General features: G+C 51.1%; 1 protein-coding gene across 1 annotated transcript in view; it reads left to right on the plus strand.

Moving 5' to 3' along the window:
* Positions 1-788: 788 nt before the first annotated feature.
* Positions 789-20,910, plus strand: part of fbn2b (fibrillin 2b) — a 374,963-nt gene continuing 354,841 nt past the window's right edge. The window contains exon 1 of the mRNA XM_060846046.1: positions 789-1,285. Coding sequence (XP_060702029.1) covers positions 1,110-1,285 — 176 coding nt within the window. The 5' untranslated portion in view covers positions 789-1,109. The remainder of the gene's footprint in view (positions 1,286-20,910) is intronic.

A 20,910-nucleotide genomic window follows, 5' to 3' on the forward strand; every position in this document is an offset into this window, starting at 1 on the left:
AAAGTATTGTTTGGTTAGGTTAATGTTTTCATTGGAAGAGGGATTTTTACTGATGAATTCTGCGATCATCTGTTAAATGTGAACTTTTTTTTGGCTGGGAGTGTAGCGTCCAGCAGCCCATAGGCTGATGCAGTCTGAACTGTTGTTATTCTGATGCTTTTTGCACCCATTTCCAGTTTTTAACGTGTTATGTATTATCTGAAGTCGGATTTTAGTGGGTGGCATAGTGGTTAGCACTGCTGCCTCACAGCGCCAGAGACCCGGATTCAATTCCTGACTCAGGCGACTGACTGTGTGGAGTTTGCACGTTCTCCCCGTGTCTGGGTGCGTTTCCTCCGGGTGCTCTGGTTTCCTCCCACAGTCACAAAGATGTACGGGTCAGGTGAATTGGCCATGCTAAATTGCCCGTAGTGTTAGGTAAGGGGTAAATGTGGGGGCATGGGTGGGTTGCGCTGCGGCGGGTTGGTGTGGACTTATTGGGCTGAAGGGCCTGTTTCCACACTGTAAGTAATCTAATCTAATTTATTGGTAAAATACCGGATTACTGTGAGAGTTTGAAGAAGTGGACAAGTGGAGGGAGACCTTGCAGCTGGAAAGTGGTCAGCCCCTGGCTTGTGCATTTCAGACCCCATGCAAGCAGTGGGAAGCGTTTGGTTTAGGAATGCAACGGGTTTCTCTCGCTCGCCCCTCATGAATGCCGACAAAGGGACCGCCTCCTTGCCCAGTTTGGATGCAGCTTCCCCTCCTCCTCGGGTTCGGATTTTATTCCCCTCCCCGGCCCAGATTCCCCCAGCAAACAAAGGGCTGTGGGGCTGTTCAGGATCTGCCGACCCTGAAGGAATTCTCTGCTGTGTTCCTGATTGAAAGCAGATGCTCGGCAGATGATAAAGTGGTTGCCTCTTTGTTTAACACCCCTGGTGTAGCCAGTGCCTTGGCCCCCTCCACTCGGCGGAATCCTGCCTGTCTCAGACGTGAGAGAGGGGAGTGGGAGTGTTAGAGTCAACTCTTTAATCTCTCTCTCTCTCCAGCCCAACTGCAGTGGACCGTGGGGGAGGGGGGTGGGCTTGCTCAGTACCGGAGTGTGAAGCAGTCCTCTAGGAGGTCGCAACATGGGGGTATGGTGGATAGCCAAGTTTGTACTGGGATGCACGGCTCTGATCTCGCCTTCCCTTGAAGATGCACTGGGCCAACATGAGAGCCATTTCGGGACACCACGCTTCACGGGAGCCGGGGACAGAGATTTGCAAGCGCGGGTCAGGAGGCGAGGTCAAGACAACTTGAGAGGGTAAAGTTCAGTCCTTCATTTGCGAAAAAAAAGCCCCAAAAATCCGAAAACGGTCAGCAAATATCTCATAGGAGAGAATTGGGGTCGATTTCATTTGAAATGTCGCCCTGGTGGAGAATTGTCCTCATTCTAAACGGTGTGTAATTCTAACTGTGTCTGACTTTAAACAGTGCTCACTGAGCATCTGAAGTTAAAACGGGCTGGTTTTGAGGAGTTGCAGTCCCAGTGTAATGCTCCCAATGTTTTAGTCACTCATGATTTCCTCTCCCATTCCACAGCCGCCCTCAATCTTCTTCAGCTTTTTGTAAGATTTTGGTGTTTTTTTTTGTTTGCTGTGTTTGGGAGGACAGTTAACCTGGAGATTTGGGATATTTGGTGGGGGGGGGGGTGGGGGTGGGAGGGTGATGGATCGCTGGATAACGAGAGGCTTTGATTTGAAGTCCAGACCACGGTTTTTTTTGGGGGGGGGGCTGGGCTCCTGAAGGGGGACACCGCGTTTCTTTTGTCTTGTGTGGAATGTGACAAGGGGAAGGAGACAGGGAACTGAAAGGGAGTGGGGTGGGTGGGGGGAGTGGAGAGAACTCTGTCCCGGACTGGAAAAAATGTCAGTAGCTAGTGTGTGGGAGGGGGTGGGGGGAGATTATAGGACCCATGGTATGCGAAAGAAAAGTTTGCATTTGAACTTTTAGGTGGAATTGTGTGAATTGTCTTTCTCAGCCCCGAGCCCCAGATTGTAAAGACTAGCAGCAGAACTCCAAACGCCTCAGGAGATCCATTCTAATCAGCGGCAATGCTTTTTTGAACTGGCCGGATAAAGCAAATTCCTTCCTTTCATTACGCGGGATTCCACAATTTCTTTTTTATTCCTTGTTTCGGGATCACATTCTATACTGTATAGTTTCATAGCTTTCCTCATGCAATTCATTGGGTTTGGATTGTAACTTCCCAGGGCTCAGATCTGATGAATGCAAGTTGCAAACGGCCAATATCGCTGAGTTGGGTTGTACTAAAACTTGTAAAACAATGCGGTGAAATAAGTCAGGGGGATTCGCTAATGGGGCGAGTTGATCATTTGACAATAATTTCTGTCAGGAGAAAGTGAGGACTGCAGATGCTGGAGATCAGAGCTGAAAATGTGTTGCTGGAAAAGCGCAGCAGGTCAGGCAGCATCCAAGGAACAGGAAATTCGACGTTTCGGGAATGAAGGGCTTATGCCTGAAACGTCGATATTCCTGCATTTTGGCATTCGACAGTTTGCAATAATTTGCCTCTGAAGGTAATATTTCTCCTGCTGAACGTTAGCCTGGATCCTGAGGAAATCTCAAAGGTGTGACAATATGCAGGAGTTGAATTGATTTGTTGTGAAGAGTTCACAGAAGTCTGCATTTTTTGTTAAAAGTGGATCAAGGGAAGAGCCCTTCTCCGTCCAACTGACCTAATAGGGGCCTGGGAGCTGCAGCAGCTTCGCCTGTGACAGGACAATGAGCACGGTGTGCTGCTAGTGACCGGTCTACCACAGCGCCGTGAGTTGATTTTCCCGGAAGGTTTTGTAATTAACTTGGAGTGTCAGTTGAGATGAATGGTATACGTCACTGAGACCCTCAGTTCAGACCGAAGGGCCATGAATAATTCCATCCTCCTGGGTGAGCAATTGAGCCAAGTGTTGCAGAGAGTGGACCCCGATCCGAAAAGCAGCTTCCTCTATTGTGCAGAGCGGAAGGAGTTTTGCCTGAACATGCGTCCAGGGGAAAAAGCCATGTTTGCAACCCAACGAAACATTTGGTAATAATTTGTGGTACATTTCTGACTAAAACAAATCCATGAGACCAGAAGATGTAGGAGCAGATTTAGGCCACTCGGCCCATCGAGCCTGCTAATCCCTTCAACCTGATGGGTTTCTCAGTTCCATTCTCGTACTCTCTCTCCTTGATCCTGTTACTAATCAAAAGCCTCTTTATGAAAGACAATCCATGATTGCAAATGCAGTTTATGTGAGATTCCCCCCATTGCATTCAAACGGCTTAGTGTCATTTTCCCTCTCTGACAATCATTCCAACAAACCTTTCTTCCTGATTTGTAAAGTCCAACAGCACCCAGTAATGTTGTCCTCACACCACAGAAATGAATCTATTTTTGACATGACCAAATTGAAAGATCAATATCTCTTTGGATTACTAGTTAACTCAAGTTTAAAAAAAAAGAGCCTTTTTATATTGTACGATACGCTTTTTAACCTGGTTTGGAATGTGCAAAGTCATGTTTTGAGATTGAAGTGTACATATAAATGCAATTCAAATGCATTTTTCTGGCAAAGGGTCTGACAGTAGTTCAATAAGACATTATTTCTGCCCTGTTCTGATTTTCTTGGTCAGGAGAGAGCGTTGTGTGTTTAAAGTTTACACATTCACTTGGAAATTTGCTCCAATGGACCTTGGTTACACCACAGTGGAATTACACTCCTTGCAGGTCACACACAGGGCAGCAGAGACTGCCTTCCCCTTAGGGGTTTCCTACTGATTTTTCTAGAACTGTGTCAGGACCTATTGACAATACTGAAAATGTGTTGCTGGTTAAAGCACAGCAGGTTAGGCAGCATCCAAGGAACAGGAAATTCGACGTTTCGGGCATAAGCCCTTTTTTTACCCTATTGACAATACAACAACATTAGGAATCACATTGTAGATGTTACTGTTGCAATTTGGCAGTGAGGAGAACATAGTTTTGTGTTACAGAAATCACTGTAGTTCTGTAAACTACTTCATTAATGAGAGGAGTTTGTAATGACTGAGAGCATTATTTGGATAATTTAAATCCAGAGAATTTCACTGCATTAAGCTTTGTCTTTGATATTTCTGTTCAATATGGATGCTTGCGAAGTGACCCAAAGTTCTTCTGATAACTCACACAATGAGCTCTCTATCTCGGTCAGCTCGTCTCAAAATAAGTAATGATGCTAGTCTAATGGCTAGGGAAAAAGAAACGTAATATTACCATTCCCATAGTTGCAAAGTATGGGAAAGCCATTGCTAACAACTTCCCCTCCAAACCACAACCATCCTGACTTGGAACCGTATCGTTGTTCCATCATTGTTGATGGATCAAATCCTGAATCACTTCCCCAAGCACTGTGAATGCAGTTGCACCACATGGACAGCAGCAGTTCAAGGAGTCAACCGACCATTACCTTTCAAGGACAATTGGAAGTACTCAGTGAATGCTGGCCTATCTAGCAATGTTTGCATCCTCTGAAAGGATCAGAGGCGACAAAGAATGTGAAGAATATGCACTGTTACAATTTTTCATTTTAATTTTTGAATTACTGAGATATTAAGGCCATTATAGTGCAAATTATAGACCTCTCCAAATTATATATTGTCTGTATAAACATAATAACTGAAGAGGGTATGAAGCAAGAATAAAGTCATTTGTCCAATGACCCATAGCCTCCATAGCCCTTTTAAAAAGTGCCCTAACATGGACTCAATCGAATCCTTCCACAGCCTCCACTCCTTCCACAGGCTGCCATTTCCACCAGCAATGCACAATTTGCCGAATCTTGAAATCCACCCCTTTCATTTAATCTTTTGAACAAAAGATTTGCGTAACGCAGTGGAGTAACTTAGCAGAAACCTATCCATTCACACCTATCGATTTGACCCTCTGTTTATTGTAGGACTAGATCTCACTGGCCAGAATAAAGTGACCAGCTTGGGCTTCATCCACCGACACAAACAGAACACAAGGTAGCAGATTAACCATTAGCATGATTCCAACATATAAACTGAACGATGAAGGACTGGTTAAAACGTAGGTTTAGTCTTTTGAAATCTACCTGGTCTACTTCATTGTGAATGAAAGCAATCCATGCTCAATTCCTGCTTGAATTAAAAGTTCTACCAGGCTTCAGTTGGCAGAATGGGGAAGTGAAGTTGAGTATTGGAGGACAGTACTTGCAGCCCTTTATCTCTTTGTCTGTTTCAATGGAATGCTCGTTTATGTTGGAAAGAAGTGCAGATGTGAATGTTCCCTCGGTATGACCGATCTGATCGACGGCATAGTCATTTCTGTAGTTCTATAGGAATGGAGTTGTAATTTCAGATTTAAAGGATGGTACAACAGATTCTATTTATATTTATCACTTGCAGATGTGACTTTCATCCACTATGAGGCAAAATTAATGTCATTGTTTGTTGATCAACAGCTGCGCTTTTAAACGAATCCGTATTGCAACATAAGCTCAGGGGGAGAGGAGACAGCAATTAGTATTGGTATTTCAAATTGTGGGTTTGTTTCAACAAATGGTGGTGAACAACAGGAAGTGTTTGTGTTCTTCAAACCTTCAAAGCCAGGCATTTTTAACTCTGTTTGATTGAATATTTTATTTAGTATCTCCAGCACGGTCAATAGATATTGCAAATCAGGAAAGGCCGAGATTCCTTGTTTGGTTGCAATTAGGATGTCTAGTGATGGAAGCTAAGATTAGTGTTGATGAACATAGGTTAAGCCAGGCACAATCAGGTAAGATTCCTGTTCTTGGTCACTTATTCTAATGAATGAGGGAACTTCAGATGTGGCTCAAATATTTACATGGGTGCAACTGTGCGGTCACCGCTTGCCCCAGACTGCTCTGCTATTGAGCTTGGTGTTTGGTAAGAACTTTCCAAGTTTATAAAGAACTGACATTTGCTGGAGAAAGGGATGAACTCAGAAAATTGTTCCATGTTTATAGAATGGTTCCCAAGAACAGAACTGTACCCCAGTTACAGTCAACACCTAGTGTTCAGTGTCACGACCCAGCGAACTGTATCCTGGTCAGTGTCAGGACCCAGTGAACTGTACCCGGTCAGATTCAGGACCCAATGAACTGTACCCCATTCAGATTCAGGACTCAGTGAACTGTACCCGGTCAGAGTAAGAATCGAGTACACTGTACCCCGCTCAGAGTCAGGCCCCAGTGAACTGTACCTTGGTCAGAGTCAGGACCCAGTGAAATTTACACTGGTCAGATTCAGGACAGGGTGAACTGCACCCTGGTCAGAGTCAGGACCCAATGAAATGTAACCTGGTCAGAGTCAGGACCAGGTGAAATGTACCCTGGTCAGTGTCAGGACCCAGTGAACTCTACCCCGGTCAGATTCAGGACCCAGTGAACTGTACCCCGGTCAGATTCAGGACGCCATGATCTGTACCCCATTCAGATTCAGGACCTGTACCCCGGTCAGAGTCAGAATCCAGTGAACTTTACCCTGGTCAGAGTCATTACCCAGTGAAGTGTACCCCATTCAGTGTCAGGACCCAGTGAACTGTACCTTGGTCAGAGTCAGTACTCATTGAACTGTACCCTGGTCAGAGTCAGGACCCAGCGGAGAGTACGCCGCTCAGATTCAGGACCCAACGAACTGTACCATGGTCAAAGTGAGGATCCCGTGAACTGTGTCCCGGTCAGACTGAGGACCCAGTGAACTGTACCCTGGTCAGAGTCAGAACCCAGTGAACTGTACCAATGTCAGATTCACGACCCAATCAACTCTGGCCCGTTAAGGGTCAGGACCCAGTGAACTGTACCCTGGTCAGAGTCAGGACCCAGCGAACTGTACTCCAGTCAGAGTCAAGATCCTATGAACTGTACCCTGGTCAGAGTCTGGAGCCAGTGAACTGTACCCCATTCAGAGTCAGGACCCAGTGAACCCTAACCTGGTCAGAGTCAGGACCCAGTGAACGGTACCATGGTCAAAGTGAGGATCCCGTGAACTGTGTCCCGTTCAGATTGAGGACCCAGTGAACTGTACCCCGGTCAAAGTCAGGACCCAGTGAACTGTACCCCGGGCAGAATCAGGAGCCAGTGAACTTTACCCAAGTCAGATACAGGACACAGTAAAATGTACCCTGGTCGAAGTCAGGACCCAGTGAACTCTACCCCGACCAGAGGCTGGACCATGTGAACTGTACCCCGATCAGAGTCAGGACGCAGCGAACTGTACCCTGGTCGAAGGCATGATGCAATGAACTGTACAACGTTCAGATTCAGGTTCCAGTGAACTGTGCCCTGCTCAGATTCAGGACCCAGTGAACTGTACCCTGATCAGAGTCAGGACCCAGTGAACTGTATCCTGGTCAGAGTCAGGACCCAGTGAACTGTATCGTGGTCAGATTCAGGACCCAATGAACTATACCCCGGTCAGAGTCAGGACCCAGTGAACTGTACCCTGGTCAAAGTCAGGACCCCGTGAACTGTACCCCGGTCAGATTAAGGACCCAGTGAACTGTGCCCTGGTCAGATTCGGGACCCAGTGAACTGTACCCCTTTCAGAGGCAGGACCCAGTGAACAGTACCCGGGTTGAAGGCAGGACCCAGTGAATTATACCCTGGTCAGAGTCAGGACCCAGTGAACTGTACCCTGGTCAGAGTCAGGACCCAGCGAACTGTACCCCGGGTAGAATCAGGACCCAGTGATTTGTACCCTGGTCAGAGTCAGGACCCAGTGAAATGTACCCTGGTCAGAGTCAGGACCCAGTGAACGGTATCCCGGTCAGATTCTGGACCCCAATGAACTGTACCTCGGTCAGAGTCAGGACCCAGTGAACTGTACACCTTTCAGAGGCAGGACCCAGTGAACAGTGCCCTGGTTGAAGGCAGGACCCAATGAACTGGACCCCGATCATCAGGACCCAGTGAACTGTACACTGGTCAGAGTCAGGACCCAGTGAACTGTACTCTGATCAGAGTCAGGACCCAGTGAACTATACACCTTTCAGAGGCAGGACCCATTGAACTGTACCCCATTCAGAGTCAGGACCCAGTGAACTGTATCCTGGTCAGGTTCGGGACCCAATGAACTGTACCCCATTCAGATTCAGGACCCAGTGAACTGTACCCAGTCAGAGTCCAAATCCAGTAAACTGTACCCCGGTCAGAGTCAGGACCCAGTAAAGTGTACCCTGGTCAGAGTCAAGACCAAGTGAACTGTACCCCTTTCATAGGTAGGACACAGTGAACAGTACCCTGGTTGAAGGCAGGACCCACTGAACTGGACCCCAATCAGAGTCAGGACCCAGTGAACTGTACCCCGGTCAGAATCCGGACCCAGTGATCTGTACCCTGGTCAGAGTCAGGACCCAGTGAACTGTACCCCGGTCAGAGTCAGAGCCCAGTGAACTCTACCCCGACCAGAGGCTGGACCATGTGAACTGTACCCCGATCAGAGTCAGGACGCAGCGAACTGTACCCTGGTCAGAGTCAGGACCTCGGAAACTGACCCCTGGTCAGAATCAGGACCCAGTGAACTGTACCCCGGTCAGATTCAGGTTCCAGTGAACTGTACCCCATTCAGAGTCAGGAACCAGTGAAATGTACCCTGGTCAGAGTCAGGACCCAGTGAACTGTACTCTGATCAGAGTCAGGACCCAGTGAACTGTGCCCCGGTCAGAGTCAGGATCCATTGAAATATACCCTGGTCAGATTCAGGACCCAGCGAACTGGACCCCGGTTAGAATCAGGACTCAGTGAACTGTACCCCAGTCAGAGTCAAGATCCTGTGAACTGTACCCTGGTCAGAGTCATTACCCAGTGAAGTGTACCCTATTCAGAGTCGGGACCCAGTGAACTGTACCTTGGTCAGAGTCAGGACCAATTGAACTGTACCCTGATCAGAGTCAGGACCCAGTGAACTGTCTCCTGGTCAGAGTCAGGACCCAGTGAAGTGTACCCCATTCAGAGTCAGGACCCAGTGAAATGTACCTTGGTCAGAGTCAGGACCCAGTGAACTGTACCCTGGTCAGAGTCAGGACCGAGTGAACTGACCCCTGGTCAGAATCAGGAACCGGTGAAATGTACCCTGGTCAGAGTCAGGAGCCAGTGATCTGTACCCTGGTCAGATCAAGGACCCAATGAACTGTTCCCTGGTCAGAGTCAGGACCCAGTGTACAGTACCCCTTTCAGAGGCAGGACCCAGTGAACAGTACCCTGGTTGAAGGCAAGACCCAGTGAAATGTACCCCATTCAGAGTCAGGAACCAGTGAACTGTACCCTGATCAGAGTCAGGACCCAGCGAAGTGTACCCGGGTCAGATTCTGGACCCAGTGAACTGTACCCTGATCAGAGTCAGGACCTATTGAAATGTACCCTGGTCAGGGTCAGGATCCTGTGAATGTACCCCAGTCAGAGTCAGGACCCAGTGAACTGTACCCTGGTCAGAGTCAGGACCCAGTGAACTGTACCCCTTTCAGAGTCAGGACACAGTGAACAGTACCCTGGTCGAAGGCATGACGCAATGAACTGTACAACGTTCAGATTCAGGTTCCAGTGAACTGTGCCCTGCTCAGATTCAGGACCCAGTGAACTGTACCCTGATCAGAGTCAGGACCCAGTGAACTGTATCCTGGTCAGAGTCAGGACCCAGTGAACTGTACCCCGGTCAGAGTCAGAGCCCAGTGAACTCTACCCCGACCAGAGGCTGGACCATGTGAACTGTACCCCGATCAGAGTCAGGACGCAGCGAACTGTACCCTGGTCAGAGTCAGGACCTCGGAAACTGACCCCTGGTCAGAATCAGGACCCAGTGAACTGTACCCCGGTCAGATTCAGGACCTAACCAACTCTAGCCCGTTAAGGGTCAGGACCCAGTGAACTGTACCCTGGTCCGGTCAGGACCCAGCGAACTGTACCCCGGTCAGATTCAGGGCCCAGTGAACTGTACCCCAGTCAGAGTCAAGATCCTGTGAACTGTACCCCGTTCAGTGTCCAGAGCCAGTGAACTGTACCCCAGTCAGAGTCAGGACCCAGTGAACCCTAACCTGGTCAGAGTCAGGACCCAGTGAACATTACCCTGGTCAGATTCAGGACCCAGTGAACTGTACCCTGGCTGAAGTCAGGGCTCAGTGAACTGTACCCCGGTCAGAGTCAGGACCCAGTGAACTCTACCCCGTTCGGGTCAGGACTCAGTGAACTGTACCCCGTTCAGGGTCAGGGCCCAGTGAACTGTACCCCAGTCAGAGTCAGGACACAGGGAACTGTACCCCGTTCAGGGTCAGGGCCCAGTGAACTGTACCCCAGTCAGAGTCAGGACTCAGTGAACTGTACCCCGTTCAGGGTCAGGGCCCAGTGAACTGTACCCCGGTCAAATTCAGGACCCAGTGAACTGTACCCCGTTCAGGGTCAGGACCCTGTGAACTGTACCCCGTTCAGGGTCAGGGCCCAGTGAACTGTACCCCAGTCAGAGTCAGGACACAGGGAACTGTATCCTGGTCAGAGTCAGGAGCTAGTGAACTGTACCCCGGTCAGAGTCAGGAGCTAGTGAACTGTACCCCGGTCAGAGTCAGGGCGCAGTGAACTGTACCCTGGTCAGAATCAGGACCTCGTAAACTGACCCCTGGTCAGAGTCAGGACCCAGTGTACAGTACCCCTTTCAGAGGCAGGACCCAGTGAACAGTACCCTGGTTGAAGGCAAGACCCAGTGAAGTGTACCCCATTCAGAGTCAGGAACCAGTGAACTGTACCCTGATCAGAGTCAGGACCCAGCGAAGTGTACCCGGGTCAGATTCTGGACCCAGTGAACTGTACCCTGATCAGAGTCAGGACCTAGTGAAATGTACCCTGGTCAGGGTCAGGATCCTGTGAATGTACCCCAGTCAGAGTCAGGACCCAGTGAACTGTACCCTGGTCAGAGTCAGGACCCAGTGAACTGTACCCCTTTCAGAGTCAGGACACAGTGAACAGTACCCTGGTCGAAGGCATGGCGCAGTGAACTGTACAACGTTCAGATTCAGGTTCCAGTGAACTGTACCCTGATCAGAGTCAGGACCCAGTGAACTGTATCCTGGTCAGAGTCAGGACCCAGTGAACTGTACCCCTTTCAGATTCAGGTCCCAGCAAACTATTCTCCGGTCAGATTCTGGATCCATTGATCTGTACCCCGGTCAGAGTCAGGAATCAATGAACTGTACCCTGGTCAGAGTCAGGAATCAATGAACTGTACCCCGGTCAGAGTCAGGAATCAATGAACTGTACCCCGGTCAGAGTCAGGAATCAATGAACTGTACCCCGGTCAGAGTCAGGAATCAATGAACTGTACCCTGGTCAGATTCAGGACCCAGTGAACTGTACCCCGATCAGAGTCAGGACCCAGTGAACTGTACCCCTTTCAGGGTCAGGACCCAGCGAACTGTACGCTGGTAAGAGTCAGGATCCAGCGAACAGTACCCCGGTCAGAATCCGGACCCAGTGATCTGTACCCAGGTCAAAGTCAGGACCCAGTGAACTGTGCCCCTTTCTGAGGCAGGACACAGTGAACAGTCCCCTGGTCAGAGTCAGGACCCAGCAAAGTGTACCTGGGTCAGATTCAGGACCCAGTGAACTTTGCACTGGTCAGAGTCAGGATCCTGTGAACGGTACCCCGGTCAGAGTCAGGATCCAGCGTAGTGTACCCCGGTCAGATTCAGGACCCGGTGAACTGTACCCTGGTCAGAGTCAGGAACTAGCGAACTGTACCCTGGTCAGAGTCAGGAACTAGCGAACTGTACCCTGGTCAGAGTCAGAACCCAGCGAACTGTTCCCCGGTTAGAATCAGGACCCAGTGAACTGTACCCTGGTCAGAGTCAGGACCCAGTGAAATGTATCCTGGTCAGGGTCAGGACCCAGTGAACTGTACCCCTTTCAGAGTCAGGACACAGTGAACAGTACCCTGGTCGAAGGCATGACGCAGTGAACTGTACACGTTCAGATTCAGGTTCCAGTGAACTGTGCCCTGCTCAGATTCAGGACCCTGTGAACTGTACCCCGGTCAGAGTCAGGACCCAGTGAACTGTACCCCGGTCAGAGTCAGGACCCAGTGAAATATGCCCAGGTCAGAGTCAGGACCCAGTGACCTGTACCCAATTCAGAATCAGGACCCAGCGAACTGTGCCCCGATCAGAGTCAGGACCCAATGAACTGTACCCCGTTCAGGGTCAGGACCCAGTGAACTGTACCCCATTCCGACTCAGGACCCAGTGAACAGTACCATGCTCAGAGTCAGGACCCAGTGAACTTTACCCTGGTCAGATTCAGGTCGCAATGAACTGTACCGCTGTCAGATTCAGGGCCCAGCAAACAGTACCCCGGTCAGAGTCAGGACCCATTGAACATGTACCCTGGTCAGAGTCAGGACACAGCGATCTGAACCCCGTTCAGAGTCATTGCCCAGTGATCTGTACCCTGGTCAGAGTCAGGACCCAGTGAATTGTTCCCTGGTCAGAGTCAGGACCCAGTGAATATACCCAGATCAGAGTCAGGTCCCAGTAAACTGTACCCCGGTCAGATTCAAGACCCATGAACATTACCCCAGTCAGAGTCAGGACCCAGTGAACTGTACATCGATCAGAGTCAGGACACAGTGAACTTTACCCTGGTCAGATTCAGGACGCAATGAACTGTACCCCTGTCAGAATCAGGACCCAGTCGACTGTAACCCGATCAGAGTTAAGACCCAATGAACTGTAACCCGTTCAGGGTCCGGAGCCAGTGAACTGTTTACCCAGGTCAGAGTCAGGACCCAGTGAAATGTGACTGGGTCAGAGTAAGGACCCAGTGAACTGTTTACCCGGTCAGAGTCAGGACCCAGTGAACTTTACCCGGGTCAGATTCAGGACCCAGTGAACTGTACCCTGGTCAGAGTCAGGACCCAGTGAACAGTACCATGCTCAGAGTCAGGACCCAGTGAACTGTTTACCCGGTCAGAGTCACGACCCAGTGAACTTTACCCGGGTCAGATTCAGGTCGTAATGAACTGTACCCCTGTCAGATTCAGGACCCAGCAAACTGCACTCCGGTCAGATTCTGGATGCAGTGAACTGTACATCGATCAGAGTCAGGAATCAATGAACTGTACCCTGGTCAGAGTCAGGACCCAGTGAACTGTACCCTGGTCAGAGACAGGACACAGCGATCTGTACCCCGGTCAGAGTCTGGACCCATTGAACAAGTACCCTGGTCAGAGTCAGGACACAGCGATCAGTACCCCGGTCAGAGTCATTGCCCAGTGATCTGTACCCTGGTCCGAGTCAGGACCCAGTGAATTGTTCCCTGGTCAGAGTCAGGACCCAGTGAAATGTGCCCCGGTCAGAGTCAGGACCCAGTGAAATGTGCCCGGGTCAGATTCAGGACCTAGTGAACTGTACCCTGGTCAGAGTCAGTACCCAGTGAACTTTACCCGGGTCAGATTCAGGACGCAATGAACTGTACCCCTGTCAGATTCAGGTCCCAGCAAACTATTCTCCGGTCAGATTCTAGATCCATTGAACTGTACCCCGGTCAGAGTCAGGAATCAATGAACTGTACCCTGGTCAGACTCAGGACCCAGTGAACTGTACCCCGATCGGAGTCATGACCCAGTGAACTGTACCCCTTTCAGGGCCTGGACCCAGTGAACTGGACTCCATTCCGACTCAGGACCCAGCGAACAGTACCATGCTCAGAGTCAGGACCCAGTGAACTGTTTACCCGGTCTAAGTCAGGACCCAGTGAACTTTACCCGGGTCAGATTCAGGTCGCAATGAACTGTACCCTGGTCAGATTCAGGACCCAGCAAACTGCACTCCGGTCAGATTCTGGATGTAGTGAACTGTACCCCGGTCAGAGTCAGGACCCAGTGAACTGTACCTCGGTCAGAGTCAGGACCCAGTAAACTGTGCCCCTTTCTGAGGCAGGACACAGTGAACAGTACCCTGGTTGAAGGCAGGACCCAATGAACTTTCCCCCGGTCAGAGTCAAGACCCAGTGAACTGTACCCTGGTCAGAGTCAGGACTCAGTGAAATGTATCCTGGTCAGAGTCAGGACCCAGTGAACGGTATCCCGGTCAGAGTCAGGACCCAGTGAACTGTCCCCTGGTCAGAGTCAGGACCCAGCAAAGTGTACCTGGGTCAGATTCAGGACCCAGTGTAGTGTACCCCGGTCAGATTCCGGACCCAGTGAACTTTGCACTGGTCAGAGTCAGGATCCTGTGAACGGTACCCTGGTCAGAGTCAGGATCCAGCGTAGTGTACCCCGGTCAGATTCAGGACCCGGTGAACTGTACCCTGGTCACAGACATAAACCAGCGAACTGTACCCTGGTCAGAGTCAGGACCCAGCGAACTGTTCCCCGGTCAGAGTCAGGACCCAGTGAAATGTACCCTGGTCAGGGTCAGGACCCAGTGAACTGTACCCTGGTCAGAGTCCGGACCCAGTGAACTCTACCCCTTTCAGAGTCAGGACACAGTGAACAGTACCCTGGTCGAAGGCATGACGCAGTGAACTGTACATGTTCAGATTCAGGTTCCAGTGAACTGTGCCCTGCTCAGATTCAGGACCCAGTGAACTGTACCCCGGTCAGAGTCAGGACACAGTGAACTGTACCCCAGTCAGAGTCAGGACCCAGTGAAATATGCCCGGGTCAGAGTCAGGACCCAGTGACCTGTACCCAATTCAGAATCAGGACCCAGCGAACTGTGCTCCGATCAGAGTCAGGACCCAATGAACTGTACCCCGTTCAGGGTCAGGACCCAGTGAACTGTACCCCCATTCTGACTCAGGACCCAGTGAACAGTACCATGCTCAGAGTCAGGACCCAGTGAACTTTACCCTGGTCAGATTCAGGTCGCAATGAACTGTACCGCTGTCAGATTCAGGACCCAGCAAACAGTACCCCGGTCAGAGTCTGGACCCATTGAACATGTACCCTGGTCAGAGTCAGGACACAGCGATCTGTACCCCGGTCAGAGTCATTGCCCAGTGATCTGTACCCTGGTCAGAGTCAGGACCCAGTGAATTGTTCCCTGGTCAGAGTCAGGACCCAGTGAATATACCCAGATCAGAGTCAGGTCCCAGTCGACTGTAACCCGATCAGAGTTAAGACCCAATGAACTGTACCCCGTTCAGGGTCCTGAGCCAGTGAACTGTTTACCCAGGTCAGAGTCAGGACCCAGTGAAATGTGCCCGGGTCAGAGTCAGGACCCAGTGAACTGTTTACCCGGTCAGAGTCAGGACCCAGTGAACTTTACCCGGGTCAGATTCAGGTCGTAATGAACTGTACCCCTGTCAGATTCAGGACCCAGCAAACTGCACTCCGGTCAGATTCTGGATGCAGTGAACTGTACACCGATCAGAGTCAGGAATCAATGAACTGTACCCTGGTCAGAGTTAGGACCCAGTGAACTGTACCCTGGTCAGAGACAGGACACAGCGATCTGTACCCCGGTCAGAGTCTGGACCCATTGAACAAGTACCCTGGTCAGAGTCAGGACACAGCGATCAGTACCCCGGTCAGAGTCATTGCCCAGTGATCTGTACCCTGGTCCGAGTCAGGACCCAGTGAATTGTTCCCTGGTCAGAGTCAGGACCCAGTGAAATGTGCCCCGGTCAGAGTCAGGACCCAGTGAAATGTGCCCGGGTCAGATTCAGGACCTAGTGAACTGTACCCTGGTCAGAGTCAGTACCCAGTGAACTTTACCCGGGTCAGATTCAGGACGCAATGAACTGTACCCCTGTCAGATTCAGGTCCCAGCAAACTATTCTCCGGTCAGATTCTGGATCCATTGAACTGTACCCCGGTCAGAGTCAGGAATCAATGAACTGTACCCTGGTCAGATTCAGGACCCAGTGAACTGTACCCCGATCAGAGTCGTGACCCAGTGAACTGTACCCCTTTCAGGGTCAGGACCCAGTGAACTGTACTCCATTCCGACTCAGGACCCAGTGAACAGTCCCATGCTCAGAGTCAGGACACAGTGAACTGTTTACCCGGTCAAAGTCAGGACCCAGTGAACTTTACCCAGGTCAGATTCAGGTCGCAATGAACTGTACCCCTGTCAGATTCAGGACCCAGCAAACTGCACTCCGGTCAGATTCTGGATGCAGTGAATTGTACCCCGGCTAGAGTCAGGACCCAGTGAAATGTACCCTGGTCAGAGTCAGCATCCAGCGATCTATACCCCAGTCAGAGTCAGGATCCATTGAACTGTACCCCGGTCAGAGTCAGGAATCAACGAACTGTACCCTGGTCAGATTCATGACCCAGTGAACTGTACCCCGATCAGAGTGAGGACCCAGTGAACTGTACCTCGGTCAGAGTCAGGACCCAGTAAACTGTACCCCTTTCTGAGGCAGGGCACAGTGAACAGTACCCTGGTTGAAGGCAGGACCCAATGAACTTTTCCCCGGTCAGAGTCAAGACCCAATGAACTGTACCCTGGTCAGAGTCAGGACTCAGTGAAATGTATCCTGGTCAGAGTCAGGACCCAGTGAACGGTATCCCGGTCAGAGTCAGGACCCAGTGAACTGTCCCCTGGTCAGAGTCAGGACCCAGCAAAGTGTACCTGGGTCAGATTCAGGACCCAGTGTAGTGTACCCCGGTCAGATTCCGGACCCAGTGAACTTTGCACTGGTCAGAGTCAGGATCCTGTGAACGGTACCCCGGTCAGAGTCAGGATCCAGCGTAGTGTACCCCGGTCAGATTCAGGACTCGGTGAACTGTACCCTGGTCAGAGTCAGGAACTAGCGAACTGTACCCTGGTCAGAGTCAGAACCCAGCGAACTGTTCCCCGGTTAGAATCAGGACCCAGTGAACTGTACCCTGGTCAGAGTCAGGACCCAGTGAAATGTATCCTGGTCAGGGTCAGGACCCAGTGAACTGTACCCTGGTCAGAGTCAGGACACAGTGAACAGTACCCTGGTCGAAGGCATGACGCAGTGAACTGTACACGTTCAGATTCAGGTTCCAGTGAACTGTGCCCTGCTCAGATTCAGGACCCAGTGAACTGTACCCCGGTCAGATTCAGGACCCAGTGAAATATGCCCAGGTCAGAGTCAGGACCCAGTGACCTGTACCCCGTTCAGGGTCAGGACCCAGTGAACTGTGCCCCGATCAGAGTCAGGACCCAATGAACTGTACCCCGTTCAGGGTCAGGACCCAGTGAACTGTAACCCATTCCGACTCAGGACCCAGTGAACAGTAGCATGCTCAGAGTCAGGACCCAGTGAACTTTACCCTGGTCAGATTCAGGTCGCAATGAACTGTACCGCTGTCAGATTCAGGACCCAGCAAACAGTACCCCGGTCAGAGTTTGGACCCATTGAACATGTACCCTGGTCAGAGTCAGGACACAGCGATCTGTACCCCGGTCAGAGTCATTGCCCAGTGATCTGTACCCTGGTCAGAGTCAGGACCCAGTGAATTGTTCCCTGGTCAGAGTCAGGACCCAGTGAATATACCCAGATCAGAGTCAGGTCCCAGTGAACTGTACCCCGGTTCGATTCAAGACCCATGAACTCTACCCGAGTCAGAGTCAGGAATCAATGAACTGTACCCCAGTCAGAGTCAGGACCCAGTGAACTGTACATCGATCAGAGTCAGGACCCAGTGAACTTTACCGAGGTCAGATTCAGAACGCAATGAACTGTACCACTGTCAGAATCATGACCCAGTCAACTGTACCCCGATCAGAGTTGAGACCCAATGAACTGTACCCCGTTCAGGGTCCGGAGCCAGTGAACAGTTTACCCAGGTCAGAGTCAGGACCCAGTGAAATGTGCCCGGGTCAGAGTCAGGACCCAGTGAACTGTTTACCCAGTCAGAGTCAGGACCCAGTGAACGTTACCCGGGTCAGATTCAGGACGCAATGAACTGTACCCCTGTCAGATTCAGGACCCAGTGAACTGTAGGCCGGTCAGAGTCAGGACCCCTTGAACTGTACCCTGGTCAGAGTCAGGACCCAGTGAAATGTGCACCGGTCAGAGTCAGGACCCAGTGAAATGAGCCCTGGTCAGATGCAGGACCTAGTGAACTGTACCCTGGTCAGAGTCAGTACCCAGTGAACTTTACCCGGGTCAGATTCAGGACGCAATGAACTGTACCCCTGTCAGATTCAGGTCCCAGCAAACTATTCTCCGGTCAGATTCTGGATCCATTGAACTGTACCCCGGTCAGAGTCAGGAATCAATGAACTGCACCCTGGTCAGATTCAGGACCCAGTGAACTGTACCCCTTTCAGGGTCAGGACCCAGTGAATTGTTCCCTGGTCAGAGTCAGGACCCAGTGAAATGTGCCCCGGTCAGAGTCAGGACCCAGTGAAATGTGCCTGGGTCAGATTCAGGGCCTAGTGAACTGTACCCTGGTCAGAGTCAGTACCCAGTGAACTTTACCCGGGTCAGATTCAGGACGCAATGAACTGTACCCTGGTCAGATTCAGGACCCAGTGAACTGTACCCCGATCAGAGTCATGACCCAGTGAACTGTACCCCTTTCAGGGCCCGGACCCAGTGAACTGTACCCCTTTCAGGGCCTGGACCCAGTGAACTGTACCCCTTTCAGGGCCTGGACCCAGTGAACTGTACTCCATTCCGACTCAGGACCCAGTGAACGGTACCATGCTCAGAGTCAGGACCCAGTGAACTGTTTACCCGGTCAAAGTCAGGACCCAGTGAACTTTACCCGGGTCAGATTCAGGTCGCAATGAACTGTACCCCTGTCAGATTCAGGACCCAGCAAACTGCACTCCGGTCAGATTCTGGATGTAGTGAACTGTACCCCGGTCAGAGTCAGGACCCAGTGAATTGTTCCCTGGTCAGAGTCAGGACCCAGTGAAATGTGCCCCGGTCAGAGTCAGGACCCAGTGAAATGTGCCCGGGTCAGATTCAGGACCTAGTGAACTGTACCCTGGTCAGAGTCAGTACCCAGTGAACTTTACCCGGGTCAGATTCAGGACGCAATGAACTGTACCCCTGTCAGATTCAGGTCCCAGCAAACTATTCTCCGGTCAGATTCTGGATCCATTGAACTGTACCCCGGTCAGAGTCAGGAATCAATGAACTGTACCCCTGTCAGATTCAGGACCCAGCAAACTGCACTCCGGTCAGATTCTGGATGCAGTGAATTGTACCCCGGCTAGAGTCAGGACCCAGTGAAATGTACCCTGGTCAGAGTCAGCATCCAGCGATCTATACCCCAGTCAGAGTCAGGATCCATTGAACTGTACCCCGGTCAGAGTCAGGAATCAACGAACTGTACCCTGGTCAGATTCATGACCCAGTAAACTGTACCCCTTTCTGAGGCAGGACACAGTGAACAGTACCCTGGTTGAAGGCAGGACCCAATGAACTTTCCCCCGGTCAGAGTCAGGACCCAGTGAACTGTACCCTGGTCAGAGTCAGGACTCAGTGAAATGTATCCTGGTCAGAGTCAGGACCCAGTGAACGGTATCCCGGTCAGAGTCAGGACCCAGTGAACTGTCCCCTGGTCAGAGTCAGGACCCAGCAAAGTGTACCTGGGTCAGATTCAGGACCCAGTGTAGTGTACCTCGGTCGGATTCCGGACCCAGTGAACTTTGCACTGGTCAGAGTCAGGATCCTGTGAACGGTACCCCGGTCAGAGTCAGGATCCAGCGTAGTGTACCCCGGTCAGATTCAGGACCCGGTGAACTGTACCCTGGTCAGAGTCAGGAACCAGCGAACTGTACCCTGGTCAGAGTCAGGACCCAGCGAACTGTTCCCCGGTTAGAATCAGGACCCAGTGAACTGTACCCTGGTCAGAGTCAGGACCCAGTGAAATGTACCCTCGTCAGGGTCAGGACCCAGTGAACTGTACCCTGGTCAGAGTCTGGACCCAGTGAACTGTACCCCTTTCAGAGTCAGGACACAGTGAACAGTACCCTGGTCGAAGGCATGACGCAGTGAACTGTACACGTTCAGATTCAGGTTCCAGTGAACTGTGCCCTGCTCAGATTCAGGACCCAGTGAAATATGCCCGGGTCAGAGTCAGGACCCAGTGACCTGTACCCAATTCAGAATCAGGACCCAGCGAACTGTGCCCCGATCAGAGTCAGGACCCAATGAACTGTACCCCGTTCAGGGTCAGGACCCAGTGAACTGTACCCCATTCCGACTCAGGACCCAGTGAACAGTACCATGCTCAGAGTCAGGACCCAGTGAACTTTACCCTGGTCAGATTCAGGTCGCAATGAACTGTACCGCTGTCAGATTCAGGACCCAGCAAACAGTACCCCGGTCAGAGTCAGGACCCATTGAACATGTACCCTGGTCAGAGTCATTGCCCAGTGATCTGTACCCTGGTCAGAGTCAGGACCCAGTGAATTGTTCCCTGGTCAGAGTCAGGACCCAGTGAATATACCCAGATCAGAGTCAGGTCCCAGTGAACTGTACCCCGGTCAGATTCAAGACCCATGAACATTACCCCTGTCAGAATCAGGACCCAGTCAACTGTACCCTGATCAGAGTTAAGACCCAGTGAACTGTAGGCCGGTCAGAGTCAGAACCCCTTGAACTGTACCCTGGTCAGAGTCAGGACCCAGTGAAATGTGCCCGGGTCAGAGTCAGGACCCCTTGAACTGTTTACCCGGTCAGAGTCAGGACCCAGTGAACTTTACCCGGGTCAGATTCAGGACGCAATGAACTGTACCCCGGTCAGATTCAGGACCCAGTGAACTGTAGGCCGGTCAGAGTCAGGACCCCTTGAACTGTACCCTGGTCAGAGTCAGGACCCAGTGAAATGTGCCCCGGTCAGAGTCAGGACCCAGTGAAATGTGCCTGGGTCAGCTTCAGGGCCTAGTGAACTGTACCCTAGTCAGAGTCAGTACCCAGTGAACTTTACCCGGGTCAG

Source organism: Hemiscyllium ocellatum, chromosome 28, assembly GCF_020745735.1.
Source record: "Hemiscyllium ocellatum isolate sHemOce1 chromosome 28, sHemOce1.pat.X.cur, whole genome shotgun sequence".
NCBI classification, from domain to species: Eukaryota; Metazoa; Chordata; class Chondrichthyes; order Orectolobiformes; family Hemiscylliidae; genus Hemiscyllium; species Hemiscyllium ocellatum.